The following is a 15,794-nucleotide window of genomic DNA, read 5'->3' as shown; positions in this document are numbered from 1 at the left end:
TTAAGAATAAATAGCACTGTTGCTTAACGGATTTACACTGATTGTGAATCACAACAGAATTAGGGTCTTTAGTATTGTTATACAATAGCACACTAGTAACATCCTTTCAGGGGTCTATTAAGTGGCACTAGAGTCATTAAAACAGATTAAAATATGCATTAGAGAGATTTGTAAAATTATAAAACAAATGTTAGTGTCTTCTATTACAAGGCTAGCCAACAATAGTGAACTCATTAAGTATGATAAGATTTGAGTGTACAAATACATTGAGCCTCATAACGAACCATTAAACATGGATCTGTATAAATAAAATTAAAAAAAAGTGATTTTTTTCTTAAATTTTATTGAACACCAAATTTTCACCTTCCATTATGTGAGAAGTTATATTAAAATCCAATTATTTAAAATATATTGAGAGGTTACATTTTTCAGAAATCACATAACAATAAATATTTGAACACCTGCAATGCTGAAGAACTAACACAATGCCTACATAAGGAAGACAGACTCCAATCAAAACCAGAAATATTGCACTGACAGAATATTACAATACATCTTAAACTGCAAGTGACAGCTACATCTTAATGACAGATACATTATTCCCCCTTCAGACTAGATCTTCTCCCAGGAAACTAGCATGCTAATGATATGTTACCATTATTTAATTTTCAGAATGCCAGCTACATTAACTGCTAATTCTGAAAGATGCTACAATTAGATAAAACAGCTACAACGACAAGGAATGAACAAAAAATAACATTTTCTCTAACTCCTCCCTCACATTTTTCCTTTCCAAACACAATCTAGGCAATTTTTTTATTGTGAAATGTCACCTGAGAATGAATCTCCTAAAATAATAATCTTTGGAGCAGAGAACTATAGTACACATAGTATGAAAAGTCCAATGTCACCATAGATGAAAATCTCAACATCCTGGAATAATCTTCATTCCTGGTCCATTTTCTGCCCACTTGAAGAAATCACACTGTTTATCCTTCCCAAAAGGACACACAAAAAAAGTCTTTCCATTATTAGGCCCAATCTTCAACACTGTCCTCATAATGCAGCGTTTCCCATGATTGCAGAATGGAAACTGTAAGTCTGCCCACTGTAAAGAGAAATTATTAATTTACCATGGGTGTTACTGTGTCTAATGGTCAAATTCCTTTTTATGAACCAATGACAAAAATTCAGACCTACAGGATAAGCCCTTCCACTTGATTCAGCCATGCAAGTGGCAATCAAAAAAAAGCTCCCCTTAAAACTGCTTGTTTCATTTCTTAGAGTTAGGTGTTTGACTTCCATAGCTATAACTGAAGTTACAGTAAATAAATTATATACATATAACTTCAACTTGGTATTAAAATGCATCTTTCTTCTGAATGATGAGTGTTGCAAATGAATTATTGTGTTAGAAGTTCTTCTCAGTGGCCTGATAGACCTATTGATCTACACATGGGACTAAGTTGCAATTTCCTCATTTTATTAACAATAATGAAGGGAAGCAAGTGCTGTTACTAATTAGACTCATGTGGCATTTGATGGGGATCTTTCTTGGTCACATGGTCCTAAAGCCACTGACTTGAATGCACCAGTCTCCCCCCCCACCAACCCTCACCCCACATACAAACTGCAGTAGAACAATGGGCCTAAATTCACCACACTCTGGGAGGTGGTACACACATTTTCTTTACCCAAGTGATAGCCTCAAATAACTGAGCATGTGAACTGGGAGTTATATGCCTACCCTGCTAAGGCACTTTTGAAAATCCCTTTAGGTAACTATCTGCACCTCACCTAAATACTTTTGAAATTCTGGCCCTTAGGAGCCTAAGTCACGTTGAAAGTTAGTGGGACTTGAGTACTTTTGAAATTTTATCTAAGATAAAATTTCATTTTCCTATAGTGCTCAGATATAGAAGATTGCAAATATGCATACACAGTCATACTCTGATTCTTCACTAGTACTACTACTACTACAATGGAATTTTTTTAAATATTTCAATTACTACTGAACTGCGTACAGGCAAGGTTTACACTCCAAGCTAGGGGTGTGATTCCCCTGCTCTCATTGAGCCATCACAAGTATAAATAGCAGTGTAGCTGTGATGGCATGGGTGGTTTAACCAGACCGAGCATATACCCTCTGCTGCCACCGCGGCGACACTGCTATTTATACTTGCACTAACTTGATGAGAGCCAGCATGAGTATATGTATGTGAGCAAGAGAAACACACCTAGCAGATAGCATAGATGTAGCCAAAGTGGGATCTCCCTCAACACATTACTTTTGAATCATAGCAATTTTAAAACCTACAACAATCCAACCTTCCTCAGGTACAAAACAAAACAATAGGCTAGAATCGCATCTATTTTCCATGGTATTTTTTTCCTATTTAATAAATAGGAAATGATATGAACTTGTGAACATTAGATATTAAGCTGACAATTCATACTTTCTAAAACATTAAAAATATTTGAGAAAAAAAGGACAGTTAAAGCAAAAAAAGGGGTTTTGACTGATGAATAATAGTTTTATTTGTTTCATTGGAAAGCTTAAAACTAAGGCCTGAGGTCTTGTACTTACTTCAAAATAGTCACACTGAGTCCCTCTGGGTAGAGGACAAGTATAGAATTGTCTGCCCTTGTTTTCTCCCTCCTTTCTCACAACTCTGAGACTGCAGAGGCGGTTGTGTTTACTGCAGCGAGGACTGACCGCATTTAAGGTACAAATACCATCTGTCATGTTAACTCGATGCTCACTGTAATGATAGGTTACAAAATAACTCCTGCATAATATTACAGGGATTAGCACACCAGCCCCCCCCTCCCCCCCCCCGCACACACTTCTGCTTGTAGGACAGGATTATCAATAATGTACCTTTGCACAGAGTGACAGCTGGATAGAGTTTTTCTAATCCACCCCTTTGGTTCTTTATATCTAAAATGGATGAATTTCACTGGCATTGAATGCTAAATTTAAACTTCTAAAAAAAAAAAAAAAGGATCAGATGTTATCTAGTTTAAGACATCCTGAATTTCAGCAGCAAGAGAGGTTACAGTTACAATCTTCTCAGTCTCTCATGCCATGGAAAACCATCACAAATAGCTTAGACAAGGATCTTTACCTACTTGTTCACTTTAGAGAATTTTCTACCCTCTTTGATCAAATCTACTGTAATGATCTCAATCATATTCCAACAAGGAACTGTCTAGATGACTGATAGCTGGTAGGGAAGCTTTGTTCTCCCCTACTGTTATTAAGAATAGTTGGAGATTGTATCTGGATTAAACACAGAAGGACATATTTCTTGGTTACCTACAGTTTAAATTAGGTGAGTTTTCTTTAAAAGTATTTTAGAGAAAAAAAGGAATCTGTTTTTAACAGGTATAGGTTACATGTCATGTTTGCGGAGTAGAACAGCCTTTCACTAGTGATGTAAACTGGGGTGAAAATGTAAGATTCATTCATCTCTACCTTAAAGAGCAAAACTCTGACCAGGAAATTTCAGGCATTTTATGCACAAGTTATCTGCGTAACCTTGTGTTCCCATTTCTGTTACCATGCCTCCCTTCTCTCCCTTGACCACCTCAGTCGCTTCCAACCTGTTGCATTTTGTCCTATCAGGGTCTGTGTTTGTTTAGAGCTCAGCCCACCATGTTTATTTTTAAATGGGTACATGTGGGGAATGTCTACAAACATTCACTTTCCAACAGAGGTTCATGTTGGAACCTCTGGTTTGGAAGACTAGTGAAGATCATTGGTGAGCCTAATGGTCTCTTTGGATACAATCACAGTAGTACAGAAGAACCTCTGACTTAACCCTATTTAAAATATGATTGTTGGCCAATTACTTTGCAATATTAAGGTAATGGGAATATACATATTTAAGCAAAAGGCAGAATTTACCTTTGGTGTTTGGTCTATAACTCATTGTCATTTGCTCAATTTTTTAAACGAGCTCTCGAAAAATTTCTTCTCTCCCCCTTTAGGAGGTGATAAGCCCCATGTACTAAGTGCACATGTACTTGAAAATAGGAGAAGTGTGAGGCTAACAAATTCATTAACTTGTTTTCCCATTTTAAAAAAATACTCAAAGATAACCAAGGAAGGAGGAAACACCACCTGGCAAACAAATACGTTAAAAGGCGCTCTATCAACTTGACTTTTCATAATAAATTTTCTGCCTTCTGATGGTGTGTTATAGATCTTTCAGCAAGGTAAAGTGAAAGGCTAGTGCAGAAGATCATGGGACCAATCCTCAGCTGGGGTAAATCAGCATAGCTCCACTGACTCATCCATACTGATTTACCACAGCTGAGTTCAGATAATCATCAGGCTGCAATGAAACTGACCAGATGCTAAAAGCTTGATTATTTTTCCAGTGGGAATCTGGGTTGCTCTGCACCTCTGAAGTCTGGACATAAGTGCTGTCAAATGCACAAAGTAAACAAACTGGAAGAGAAATATTTTCGCCATTCACTCATTTCCATTTTAGTAATCTTAGATATTTCTCTTAACTAGAGTAGGTCACTAATTTTCAAACAAGTGTGATTTTCAAATTGACTGCATCCTTTGAAGCTGTTCTGAAAGGTATTTATTATATGCTGTCCAGGAAAAATTAAACTAAATATGTATGACAGAACAGGCCAATGTTTAACTTGTGAAATTTGAAGCAGGGTTTATGACCTTGTAGAACCATTTTTTTTTGGCAAATGAATGCAATATAAAATAATATAATATAATAATTTTGTCCATTCCCAAGGTAACGGCAGCAGCAACAGCAGCCAAAAAATAAAATGAAAAAAAAAAAAAAGGTCTTCAGAAGTAGTGTTTTTTGTTTTTTTCCACAGGAATAAGTCACCTCTGGCAGGGATCCAAAGATGAAATAACTCCATGGAAAGAAGAACTATCACTCCAACCTTCTCTTAAATTTGGTAGTGAATTTTAACAAAGGAGCTCAAAAGGCCCCTCCATGCCCATCACTGGATGGATTTCTCTAACTAGTTAGAACTCAGAATCTGGCTTTTAAATGTGCAAAATATAATGAAATAACTGCTGTGGCCTGATAATCTTTGCTATAAAATTAGTTCTCGTTTTAAAACAAAACATTTTCTAAAAGATTAAAAAACCTAAAACTATCAAAGTAATACTGGAACCATTATACTTTTTTAATCATCCAGAATGAATGAATTCCTGCACCCCAAGGCAATTAAAGAAATTTTCATTTTAGACAAAAGTCAAGGTCCAAGGCCCAGTGAATGTTTGCACTGAATAATATAATTACAATCCAATTAACCACAGAGACCAGAGATTACCAGGGAAAAATTGCACTGGTGGCTAGTTTTGTGATTGGTTCCAGCGTTTCTAGAGTAGCTCATTTTCAGTTGCTGGTCAGGATATATTACTGCGACTAGTCAAAGGAAAATGAAACAAATCAAACCAAAGGAATTTGAAATTTATACAATTCATTGAGTGGACGTGCCACTGGGAAGTATGTATTTTATTGGATGAATGTGTTCTGACTGTGCCCAATAGAATGCTCATGCTAATCAGAATGAGGCTGCATTGAAGATATGTTCCTTAAACTGACGGTCTAGCAGCACTATGTAGTGTACCTAACCTGAAAATTAGAAAGAATATGATTTAAAAAAAAAAGTCACAGTGTTTGTAAGCTACATTCATTTTTACCTGTGTGGGTCCTTTTATATAATATCCAAGTGCCAGAAACACCCTTGTGAGATACGGAGATTTCTTCCCAATTTTACTGAGACGAAATCTCCCTATTTTACTGGACTATATAGTGATTGCTTGTCTTTCTGGCCCACTTAATGTTTACTTATTTAATTGTTGTGGAATGGCTCTAATAAGAGAGAGAGAGAGACCCACATAATAATATCCCATAGTCTGGTCCCCAAAAACGTGAAGATATTTCAGCCCATCTCTTTCCAGAAATGATAGTGATAGTAATTGAAATGTCAGTGGAACGGAAGCAATACTTAAGTAAATACTGTTCAAAATTCTCTCATTACAGTGTGATCACATACTGGGCTCTTGGATGTGGGAAGCACTGGTTCATCCACCAAGGCACCCAATCATATTGTTCCTGCAATGCTCGCCCACTAATTCCTGTTTCTTTGGAGACAAGGTTGCAGACAGTGAAACATGTTTGTGTCAGGGTTTGACATAAATGTATCAGAATCAGCCAACTCAGTGGTTCCTAGCCTTTAATGGTAATAGATTGGCACACTTTCATCATACCCTAATCTCCTTTTGCTGTCTCCTTTTTGTTTTTTTTAAATCTGTTCTTATTTTCTTCCTTTTCTGTGAATTTTCCCAATTTGGCTTTGTTCTCTTCCTCCCCAATCCCCCGAATCTCACTCAATTCTCTGACTTGCCTCATTTCCACGGAACATATTGTCCCATCTCCAGGCCAATGTCTCCCCCCGGACTTTCCTCCCTTCTGCCTCTGAGCCTTCTGAAGTTACAGCAAGCACTTTTGACGTTACTCAGTCACACCAGCACAAGAGAAATAAGTGAACTGGCTTAGGTTCCTAAAGTAAAACATCAAAGGCCAAAACCAAATTTCCCCCCCAAACACAGACTTACATTAATTTCCTGTTAGCAAATTTATTTTTATAGAAGACTGATGCACTTTATATGAAAAGCTTGTTTAAGTTTTGGAAAATAACATACCTATTTGACAAACTCATGTTACTTTTGAAATCTGAGAACGAATGATCAATCTTCTGTTTCTTCTGCACTGGATTAGAACAATAAGCCTGATGGTGGGAGGGTGATGCTGTATTTACTGCAGTGAGTGAGTTTGCTGAATGAAATTCATACTTTTTTCCACTCCTCTGATGGGTGTTATTCTGGCAATAGCTGTAGTTTCTTGGAGAGTCACAGTGAGAATTCCCATCTGGCATTTGGCTATCACTTCTGTCATTTTTTAAGGGAGTGAATTTACTGCTGAGATCTGTCAAAACTAGAGTTGTCATTCCAAATGTGGTTTTCCTATTGACCTTTATTTCTGTGTTTGGCTTTCCAAAGAAGTTACAAGGGTACTTGACTAAGCTGCTATTAGAGGCTGTAGAATCTTCATCATTCTCTACCTTTGAAACTTGGAGAAAAAATTCTTGGTTATCCATTTGTGTGAAAGTTTGTCTATAGTTCATATACAAAAACTGCATGTATTAACATCTGCCATACACTGATATAGACTACTTCACAGATTAGATATATACAGGATTCATTTTCCTCCGTCATAGAAGTTCAGCCTTTTTTGAAGTCAAACATGGCAGCTGTTTAACAGCAGGTAACAGTACTACACAAGTGTAGAATACTGTTCACAACTTCCGGGGGAAAAATTAATTATATAAAATTGAACAAAAAAAAAAAAGAGACCAAGAATCTCAATGTCTATAAAGACAGGTGAATGATAAAGCCCTACATTGGAAAAAAAACACTTTACATACTACTTTCTGCAACATGAAGAAAATTTGATTTAAACAGAAAATATGTAGTTAAATTTTGTAGATAAAGATGTTTCACTGAATTAACCAAATCCTCAAGTTACAGACCTCAGTCTTTGATAAAAGACTAAGTGCTACATGATTGGAATGGGGAAAGAAGTGGAGGAAAAGAAACAGAATAATCAGGATTTTGTTCTAAAGCCTTAGGCTACAATGCCTTTGTTGTACAGAGACTGCTGTAAGTTTTAGAAAATCAGGTGGGTGTATAAAATTAAAAAAAAAAAGTTAATTGGCAAATCTGAGTTTGCAGATAGGTTTCAGGTTTCTCACACTGGGATTCTGGAGGAAAAGAACCAGCAAGCTCAGCCTCTGCTGTCAACAGAAATCTGTGCTAGTTGCAGAGATAAACACTTTTCTTCCTTCCTGGCCTGGGGAAAGACATTTGTGCCAGCTAAACATGGCATAAGAGTCAAAGCATCTCACTGCCAGTACAAAAAGACACCCAGAATGAATAATAGCCTCTGTTTAATATCTATATATCTATATATATTATAGTAGAAACAAACATCAGCACTATGATTAAGATTTTCAAATCGACTAGGGAATTTCAACACATTGTGGGAATTGTGTGTTTAAGTGTCCTAGTTGGTTTTGACAATCTATATGATCTTTTAAACTTCTTGAACATATACATAGGAAGCATAAGCATAGTGTACAGTAACAGATGCAAGTGTTTTTGAGGTAAAAAGGCACATGTGCCTGTGATGTAAGAAGTCTTCCTTCATTTGGTCTTATGATGCAGATTCTTAGAATATATGTAGCAACCAAAGGATTTTTGAGATGGAACTCTGAAAAACAGCCTAGGTTAAGAACCCCTTTGTACACAGATCTCCTTTTCACCTGGAAGAATTGGGAAGGGCTCCTCGCCCCTGCCCCGCTTAATGTCTCTATGCAGGACTATGCAGTAGAGTTAGACCTGGGAAAGGATAGAGCCCAGGGATAACTGCTCTCCACCTTACCTCACCTGCCTGGTGCACAGATTTCCAGACAAATCCAGGCAGGAGATATTACAGTTCAGAGCTCTTTTCCCCATCCACAGTTGCTACTGAGCAGTCTCAGGGAGATCTAGTCAAAAGCAGCATGGCTTAGTAGGAGGCACCCTGACTGCAAGAGGGCACTAGCAGAGCCGAGAGTCATCCCTATTCTGAACAGAGGAGTTAAACATGCACAGCACTTTGTAAAATTAGGCTATTAGTGAGCAAATATTACAGCAGGGGTTGGCAACCTCTGGCACATGGCTCACCAGGGTAAGCACCCTGGCAGGCTGGGCCAGTTTACCTGCCGCCTTGGCAGGTTCGGTGGACCGCACTTCCCACTGGCTGTGGTTTGCCATCCCAGGCCAACGGGCGAGGGGGTGGGGAAGCCACGGCCAGCACATCCTGCGCCACTTCCTGCAGCCCCCATTGGCCTGGGACAGCAAACCACGGCTAGTGGGAGCTGCAGTCTGCCGAACCTGCCGACATGGCAGGTAAACAAACTGGCCCGTCCCACCAGGGTGCTTACCCTGGTGAGCCACGTGCCAGAGGTTGCTGACCCCTGTATTACAGGATTCAAAGGGTCAAATAAGTTACCTCTTGGTGTTCTTGTGCAAAATCTACACCCATGCACACAAGGTAATAATTGGATATGCAGTTACTCATGTAAAAATAACCTACAAGGTTATATTCTGGGTTGAAATTCACTGAAAAATCTGTCCTTAAAGTTTGGTTTTAAAATTAAAACTAAGACTGGAGTTTGCAACAAAAAAACAAAACCAAAAAACCGATACTCAATATCATTTTCTACAACATGACAATACTGTAAACAGACTACAAAAGCAGCACACAAAAGCCATCATTACCTTCAGGCCTTGAAGTCAAACAAACATCACAGATCTTAGCAGAAGGTTTGTTTATTAGAGTGCAGATAGTACATGTCCACTCTTCTTCAGATTTCTGAGCTACATGTTCATTAGAACATGACCCCCTGCCATATGCCCAGCCAATTAGGCTATTTCTAGTTGGCAGTTTGCTGTGAAACAAAACAAAACAAAACAAAACAAAACAAAACAGAGTTAACCTTTTGTGAAGTTTCTTCCACAAATTGCCTTGCATCCAGCATGTATTGGGAGATGCGGGGCTGGAGAACAAGTGATACCCAGGGCTACAGCTGCATATCATAGTTTGCATTAGTTAGACGATTCCTTTACCCAAAGGACAAATCCTCCTCAATGCTGAATAGGCCAATAAAAAAAATAGTTCAAACTAAAATGGCATCTCAGAGGATCTCAAAGTGCTTTAACAGAGGTTAATTATTGTATGCTATGTTATATATCATCATGCTATAGCCTCTTGCACCCAGCAGCAATAAGCAGGGAGGCAGTATCCAGTAGTCCAGTTGTTTTCCTTCCCCCCCACAGTATTCATCAACAATGAACCAAATGGCACAGAGAAGCTGACTTGAACAAGATCATACAGTGAATCAGTGCTACCGAAGGGAATACAACCTTGATTTCAAACTGAAGTGGGAATCTAACACTTACAAACAATAAGCATAAGCATTTACTTACCTTTCACTGAAAAGGAAACAAAAATATTAAATATATAAATCAGTCTTGTACAATATAAGTTTTATGCATACGGCTGAAATAGGTTTAGTATTGAGGAACCTGTTCAAAATCAGAGCTTTAAACAATCAAATCCACCAGTATTTTTTTTGTTATAGCTGTAAATCCAGATACCACATTCCTGACTCCTGATTGACCCGCCAAGTTGTACAGAGATCTTAATTCATCTCCAGAAATCTGACATGCAACAGTTTTCATGATACATTACTATACTCTTTTGTTGGTACACTTCAGCACTATAGTGGTGGATGTGAAACAGTAACATGATTTCAAGGATTGGTATCCCTGATGGGATCCCCGGGGTGCAGCCTGGGACTGTGGCACAACTCTGTCCCCTTAACTGTCCAACCTGGGCTGTCTCTTACAATGCTTTGCTAGTGGCAAGCAGCAAGCCCCTCTGAGCTCTGCTACCATATTAAGCATGCCTAGGATTGTATTTTATAAATTTACCAATTTTGTGAGAGGTAAGAATTATTTACTTTTTAAAAGTTTCACCCTCTCTTTCTTCCCCTGATATTACCTTGTTTGGATTCTGGGAAGCCAGTTCAGCAGCAGATAATGATACAATAGGTACTAATATTTTTAAAGGTTTTATTAATACTGGTTAAAAAAAAATCCATCAAAACTGACCAAAAACCTCAGGTTTTGGCTAAAAGTTTTTTGCAAAAAAGTGTCTTGCCACAAAAAACGTAGGTTCATCAGAAAACAATATTTAATCTAAAAATAGATTTTTTAAAAATTTGGAAATGCTGCTGAAATGCCCCCTGGAAGTTTTCGTTAGCTGCTTCATGCCCCTTTCCACTGTGTTAGCCCAGCTCCCTGGCCAGACTACATTTTCCATGATGCACCACGGCCAAGGACTTCCCTGATGCATCACCTCTCCTCTTCAAGAGGAGAGACCATATTGCATCACGGGACATGTAGTCAGACATAGGAGCCTGGTTCATAGAGGAAAATGAAAGCATGAGGCACCCTAACTATGTATTGTATAGCGGGCCATGAATGCTCATGAAATTGGGGACTGGAGCCAGAAATGAGGAGTTCAGGGTGCGGGAGGGTGCTCTGAGCTGGGGGGGGACTCCAGCCAGGGGTACAGGCTCTGGGCTGGGAATGAGGGGTTGGGAGTGCAGAAGGGTGCTCCGGGCTAGGACCAAGAGGTTCAGAGGGAGGGGGTCAGGGGTGCAGCCTCCAGGTGGCGCTTACTTCAAGCAGCTCCCAGAAGCAGCGGCATGTCCCCCCTCTGGCTCCAACACAGAGGTGCAGCCAGGTGGCTCAGCGTGCTTCCCCATCCACAGGTGGTTCCCAGCCAATGGGAGCTGTGGGACAGCACTTGGGGTGGGGGCAGTGTGTGGAGCCCCCTGGCTGCCCCTACGCATACGAGCCGGAGGATGGACTGCCGCTGCTTCCAGGAGCCATGCAGAGTGGGGCAAGCCCCCAGAGTTTTATGCACCTATGTCTAGGCTGGAGAGAGGTGCCTCTCTCTTCATGGAATTTACAGCCATGAACCTTCCCCTGGAGTTGGGCACCTAATTGCTTTCTTGCAAAAAACAATGGTGCTGGTAGTGGTGGTGGCTTCTTATTTTTTCCACAGAACTGTGTATTTCTTGTGCAATTAGGTAAAAGAGCAATGATTTTAGAATCTTGGCCAAAGTGTGTTATGTGTTACACTACTCATGTGTCCCTTGAAGAGGTAAACTGTGGGCCCAGAACACCCACATAGTTGGAGCTCTGGAAGAAGATGTGTTTAAGCTATAGGGGCAAGCCTGAGGGATCAGCACCCTTCAAGGGGTGGGCAGCTGGCTGTATGATTGTGGCTCTCACAAGCGGGTGCTGGATGTAGGGTCTGCACCCCAAGAGTGTCTCTAAGGACCCCAAGGAAAGAGCAGGGCCTGGACTCTGTTCAGACTACTGAGGCTTAAAACACCCAGGGATTCAGCAGTTGGATCCCCTCACAGCAGTCTGGTGAGTGGCCAAGACGGGTGCTTGACTGGATCTGTGACAGCTCTAGACTGCTTAGTAATCTAAAATGTTTTTATTCTTAGTTCACTGGAATTTTGTCATTTCATTATCTTAAAGAACATTTAATAGAATTCCTTTATGTTATAAAATCCAAGCAAGTCTTCAAGCTTTAAGTCTTTAGGATACTTTAATCAGACCGTCACCTGCAACAAGTCACAATGCTCCCTTCTGGCTTTAAAAATCAGAGCATCTTGAAGCAGTAAGTCAGCCTTTTTATAAAATCCTTGACACCTGAAATAAGTGCATTTTCATTTTGAGAAAGGTATTGTCTAATAGAAAACACAAAACAATGGAATATACTGTGCTCTGACACTTGAACAACAATAGCGCTGGGAGAAAAGGGAGATTATTTTGGTCTATGTCTACCTTTACCAGATAGCTTTTTCAAATGATAAATTATATTGTTTCTTTTACTGTTTCCTTAAAAGCACAATATTGCACAGCTTCACTTTTACGGTTGTCTGAATTCTAGCATACCAGTCTGTTCTAGGAGGGGGTGAGAAAAAAGCTGATTTTTTTCTGTATCGTTCTCTGTTTATTTGACACCACAGAACACCACTCTCACCTCAGCCTGCTGCTAGTGACTTCTCATTATAACCTTCTTCCCCCATATTTTCAGAAAGTTATCAGCATGTGAAATTTTTATCCTATAAGCTGAAATTTTCTTTGTTTGATCTGTGCTCAAAGGTTTAAAAAAAACAAACACACCTTTAGCAAAATCTCTTCAGCTATTTGAGTTATAATTGCCTGAGTAGAAGGTGATGGTGGTGGGGATTTAAATGTTCTCTATTCTTAGCTAAAACTTTTATTTTAATGAAGCCTTGGGTAAAATTTTCAAAAGTTTCTTAGGCACTAAGGAACTGAAGGCTCAATGAAAATGAGGCACTTGAAAGTTGTATCCCTTGCTCCTCTGTGATATCAATGTATTTTCTCTCTTCCCAACTTTCCAAGCAGAAAGACTTAGCACAATTGTCTAAGCCTGAAAATGTCTCACTGGCACACAAAGAGTAAAATCCTCCCAAAACTCATGAGGAGAAAATCAAAAATATGATTAAAATAAAGAGTCGCAGATTCCCATGATTTGACCAAGACTGCAAAATTTTGTTTCATTAGAATATGTTGCAAATTAAAAGTTTTCATTTAAACTATAATGAATACAATTATAGAAATTTATAACTATAAAGCCAAAACAAATTACGTAGACATGCTGTTGCCCGGTTCATTCACTTTTATACATCACAGCCAACCAATAGCAACATCAACGATGTGAATTCATTCCCTTTCTATCCTGTTCAACTCAACAGCGTGTAAATCACAAAGGCTAACTAGGAACATTTAGCTGGTAACAGTAAGAAGATGGACCAGGATTTTCAAAATTGAGGAGTAACTTTGGGTGCCCAACTTGATTCACTTTTAAAAGGGCCCGAATTGCAGAGGGTAGATGCTCAGCATTTCCTAGAAATCCAGCCTCTGTAAAATGTCAAGTTTGGCAAACAAACAAAACAAAAGAAATTTAATGTAAAACCTATGTCATAGTAAGAGAGGGTGCACAGTTTTAATAAAAAGGTATGAAAGTGCAGAAGTTACGATTTCTACTACCACATTGACTCAGCCACATTACATATCTTGGGTACTTTGTGAAAACTGCGTAAACACTGGGCTCGACACTGCTCCCCCTTAATATCAATGGGAACAGGATTGGGTTCAAACAATATTATATTAAGGTAAAGTTAAGTCAGGTCTTGCTCAAATAACCAATTATTTTTGTCAGTGAAACTTCATCTGAGTAAGGACAGCAAGATTTACTCTTTAAGAAAAACAGAAAGAGAAAACACTACATATGTACGTTGTGGCAGGGGAGCTTTCTGTAGGCACCTTCTCTAATTTTTTCCATTTCCTCACATAAAATATATTTCAGCTGCGAAACCTGAATCTTACATAAAACACTTTCTTAAATACTTTTACTATCCATTTGTATAGTATGTCAGTTATACTCACATTTTTTAAAATAAAATTACTATACCCAAATCTTTCAACCATAAGTTATAAAAAAAAGTCTATTTAAAAAGACAAGAAAAGGTTAATGAGTTTATTTGAATAAAATTATGTATTAATTTAAAATTCCTCAAATGCTGAAGTGTGATTCTGTTCTGAAAAGCACTGTGAGGTTCCAACATTATTGTAGAATTATAGTATTATCTTTCAACAGCTTCTATATCAAATGGCTTAGTTTAGAAATAAAATTATTTCCCCCCTAACTGTGACCTCAGTAGATACACCTGGGGTCAGAGTCAAGTAGGGTTCTCTCTTTCATATACATCAGCATCAGTTAAGGATTTTGTAAGCCAAACCGTGAAACCTTACTGACTTCAAAATCTGTTCAGCAACATTTGGGAAGTCCCATTGCCTTCAATGGCTTATTAGTTATTTACGCTGTGGTAGTGTCCACAGGACTCAATCAGGACCAGGGTCCCAATGTACTAGGCATTGTACAAATATATAGGAAGGTATGGTCTCTGTCCTGAAGAGTTTATGATCTAAAATCTTGATCCTCAAAGACTTACGGAAGTGCTTAGCTTTACACAAGCAACCCCAGTGGGATCAACAGGACTGATATGTATAAAGTTAAGCACCTGCTTATGTATTTGCAGGATCTGGATCTAATTTAAGACAAGATGACACAAATGGAGTAAAAGATGATTGATGGACAATTAGAGTGAGAGTAAGGATAACTTATAAATTCACATAGTTATGTAAATTGACATTATGCAGGCTAACAATTGATGGTTCAAATAATTTTAAAAGGTTTGAATAAGGTATTTCAAATTGGAATTTAGCCAATAATTGAAATGGTGTGGAATTTAGTCAACAACTATGTTGACATACAAATAGGAATTGAATTCAGCTCACTCTCTTAGCTGAGCTAGCGCTGCAGTGCTCACAAGAAAAAAACAAAACAATAAAAGCTCCTTTTTGTAGTAAAGGCAGCATACAGAGTTTTGAATACACACAGGGAGCAGTTCTATTCAGCACTTTTCAGAGTAGGGCCACACTTTAAAGTGTTATAAAGCAAATGCCATACCTAACATCAACAAGCTGAGGTTTATCCTTTTGACACTGAGGACAGAAGTATGTCATCCTGTTATTCTCTCCTAAACGACAAACTGTGATCTTTCCACTGCACTGACCACAGTTAGGGCGTTTGTACACCTTGTAATGTTTGTAGAGTGCTGATCCTGTTTTGCGGCACTGAAATAGAACATTTTTATAATGTGATTATAAAGATATTTGATCCAACGCAAGACACCCGTATCTTCCAATATAAAGAGAGAGCACACACACAAACTGACAACTTTACAGCTAAGTAAATTACACAGATAAATAAGAACGGCAATATTCATCTATTGTCTTTGCATCAGATTCAAACATGAATACCACTTCATTCAAATATTCAGAATTCAATTCTTCTTGGATTTCTGTTCTACATTTAGAATTATGTTCTCATTACCAGCCAGTTCTTTCTGCAATTTGTAACATTTGTTTAAATACTTGCATTCCTTCCCATCTTAGGGTATTCTTAAAAACAACACCCAACAATGTTTGTGTACACAAACCAGGACCCAAAATATTTGCA

At 38.5% G+C, this 15,794-nt stretch overlaps 1 protein-coding gene across 6 annotated transcripts in view; it reads right to left on the bottom strand.

The window, feature by feature from the left end:
- Positions 1 to 323: 323 nt before the first annotated feature.
- Positions 324 to 15,794, bottom strand: part of NEIL3 (nei like DNA glycosylase 3) — a 30,693-nt gene continuing 15,222 nt past the window's right edge. For 5 of the 6 annotated variants that reach the window (XM_039541267.1, XM_039541268.1, XM_039541270.1 and 2 more), the window contains 5 exons: positions 15,243 to 15,409; positions 9,377 to 9,546; positions 6,698 to 7,124; positions 2,588 to 2,762; positions 324 to 1,108 (listed from right to left, as the gene is read on the bottom strand). In XM_039541267.1, coding sequence (XP_039397201.1) covers positions 926 to 1,108; positions 2,588 to 2,762; positions 6,698 to 7,124; positions 9,377 to 9,546; positions 15,243 to 15,409 — 1,122 coding nt within the window. In that variant the 3' untranslated portion in view covers positions 324 to 925. Of the gene's footprint in view, positions 1,109 to 2,587; positions 2,763 to 2,881; positions 2,988 to 6,697; positions 7,125 to 9,376; positions 9,547 to 15,242; positions 15,410 to 15,794 lie in introns of those variants that run through there. The other variant, XR_005599258.1, reaches the window with a different exon arrangement.

Source organism: Mauremys reevesii, linkage group 5 (genome assembly GCF_016161935.1).
Source record: "Mauremys reevesii isolate NIE-2019 linkage group 5, ASM1616193v1, whole genome shotgun sequence".
In the NCBI taxonomy this organism is placed as follows: domain Eukaryota; kingdom Metazoa; phylum Chordata; order Testudines; family Geoemydidae; genus Mauremys; species Mauremys reevesii.
The sequence above is the reverse complement of the archived record's forward strand: the minus strand, read 5'-3'. Positions and strand labels throughout refer to the sequence as shown.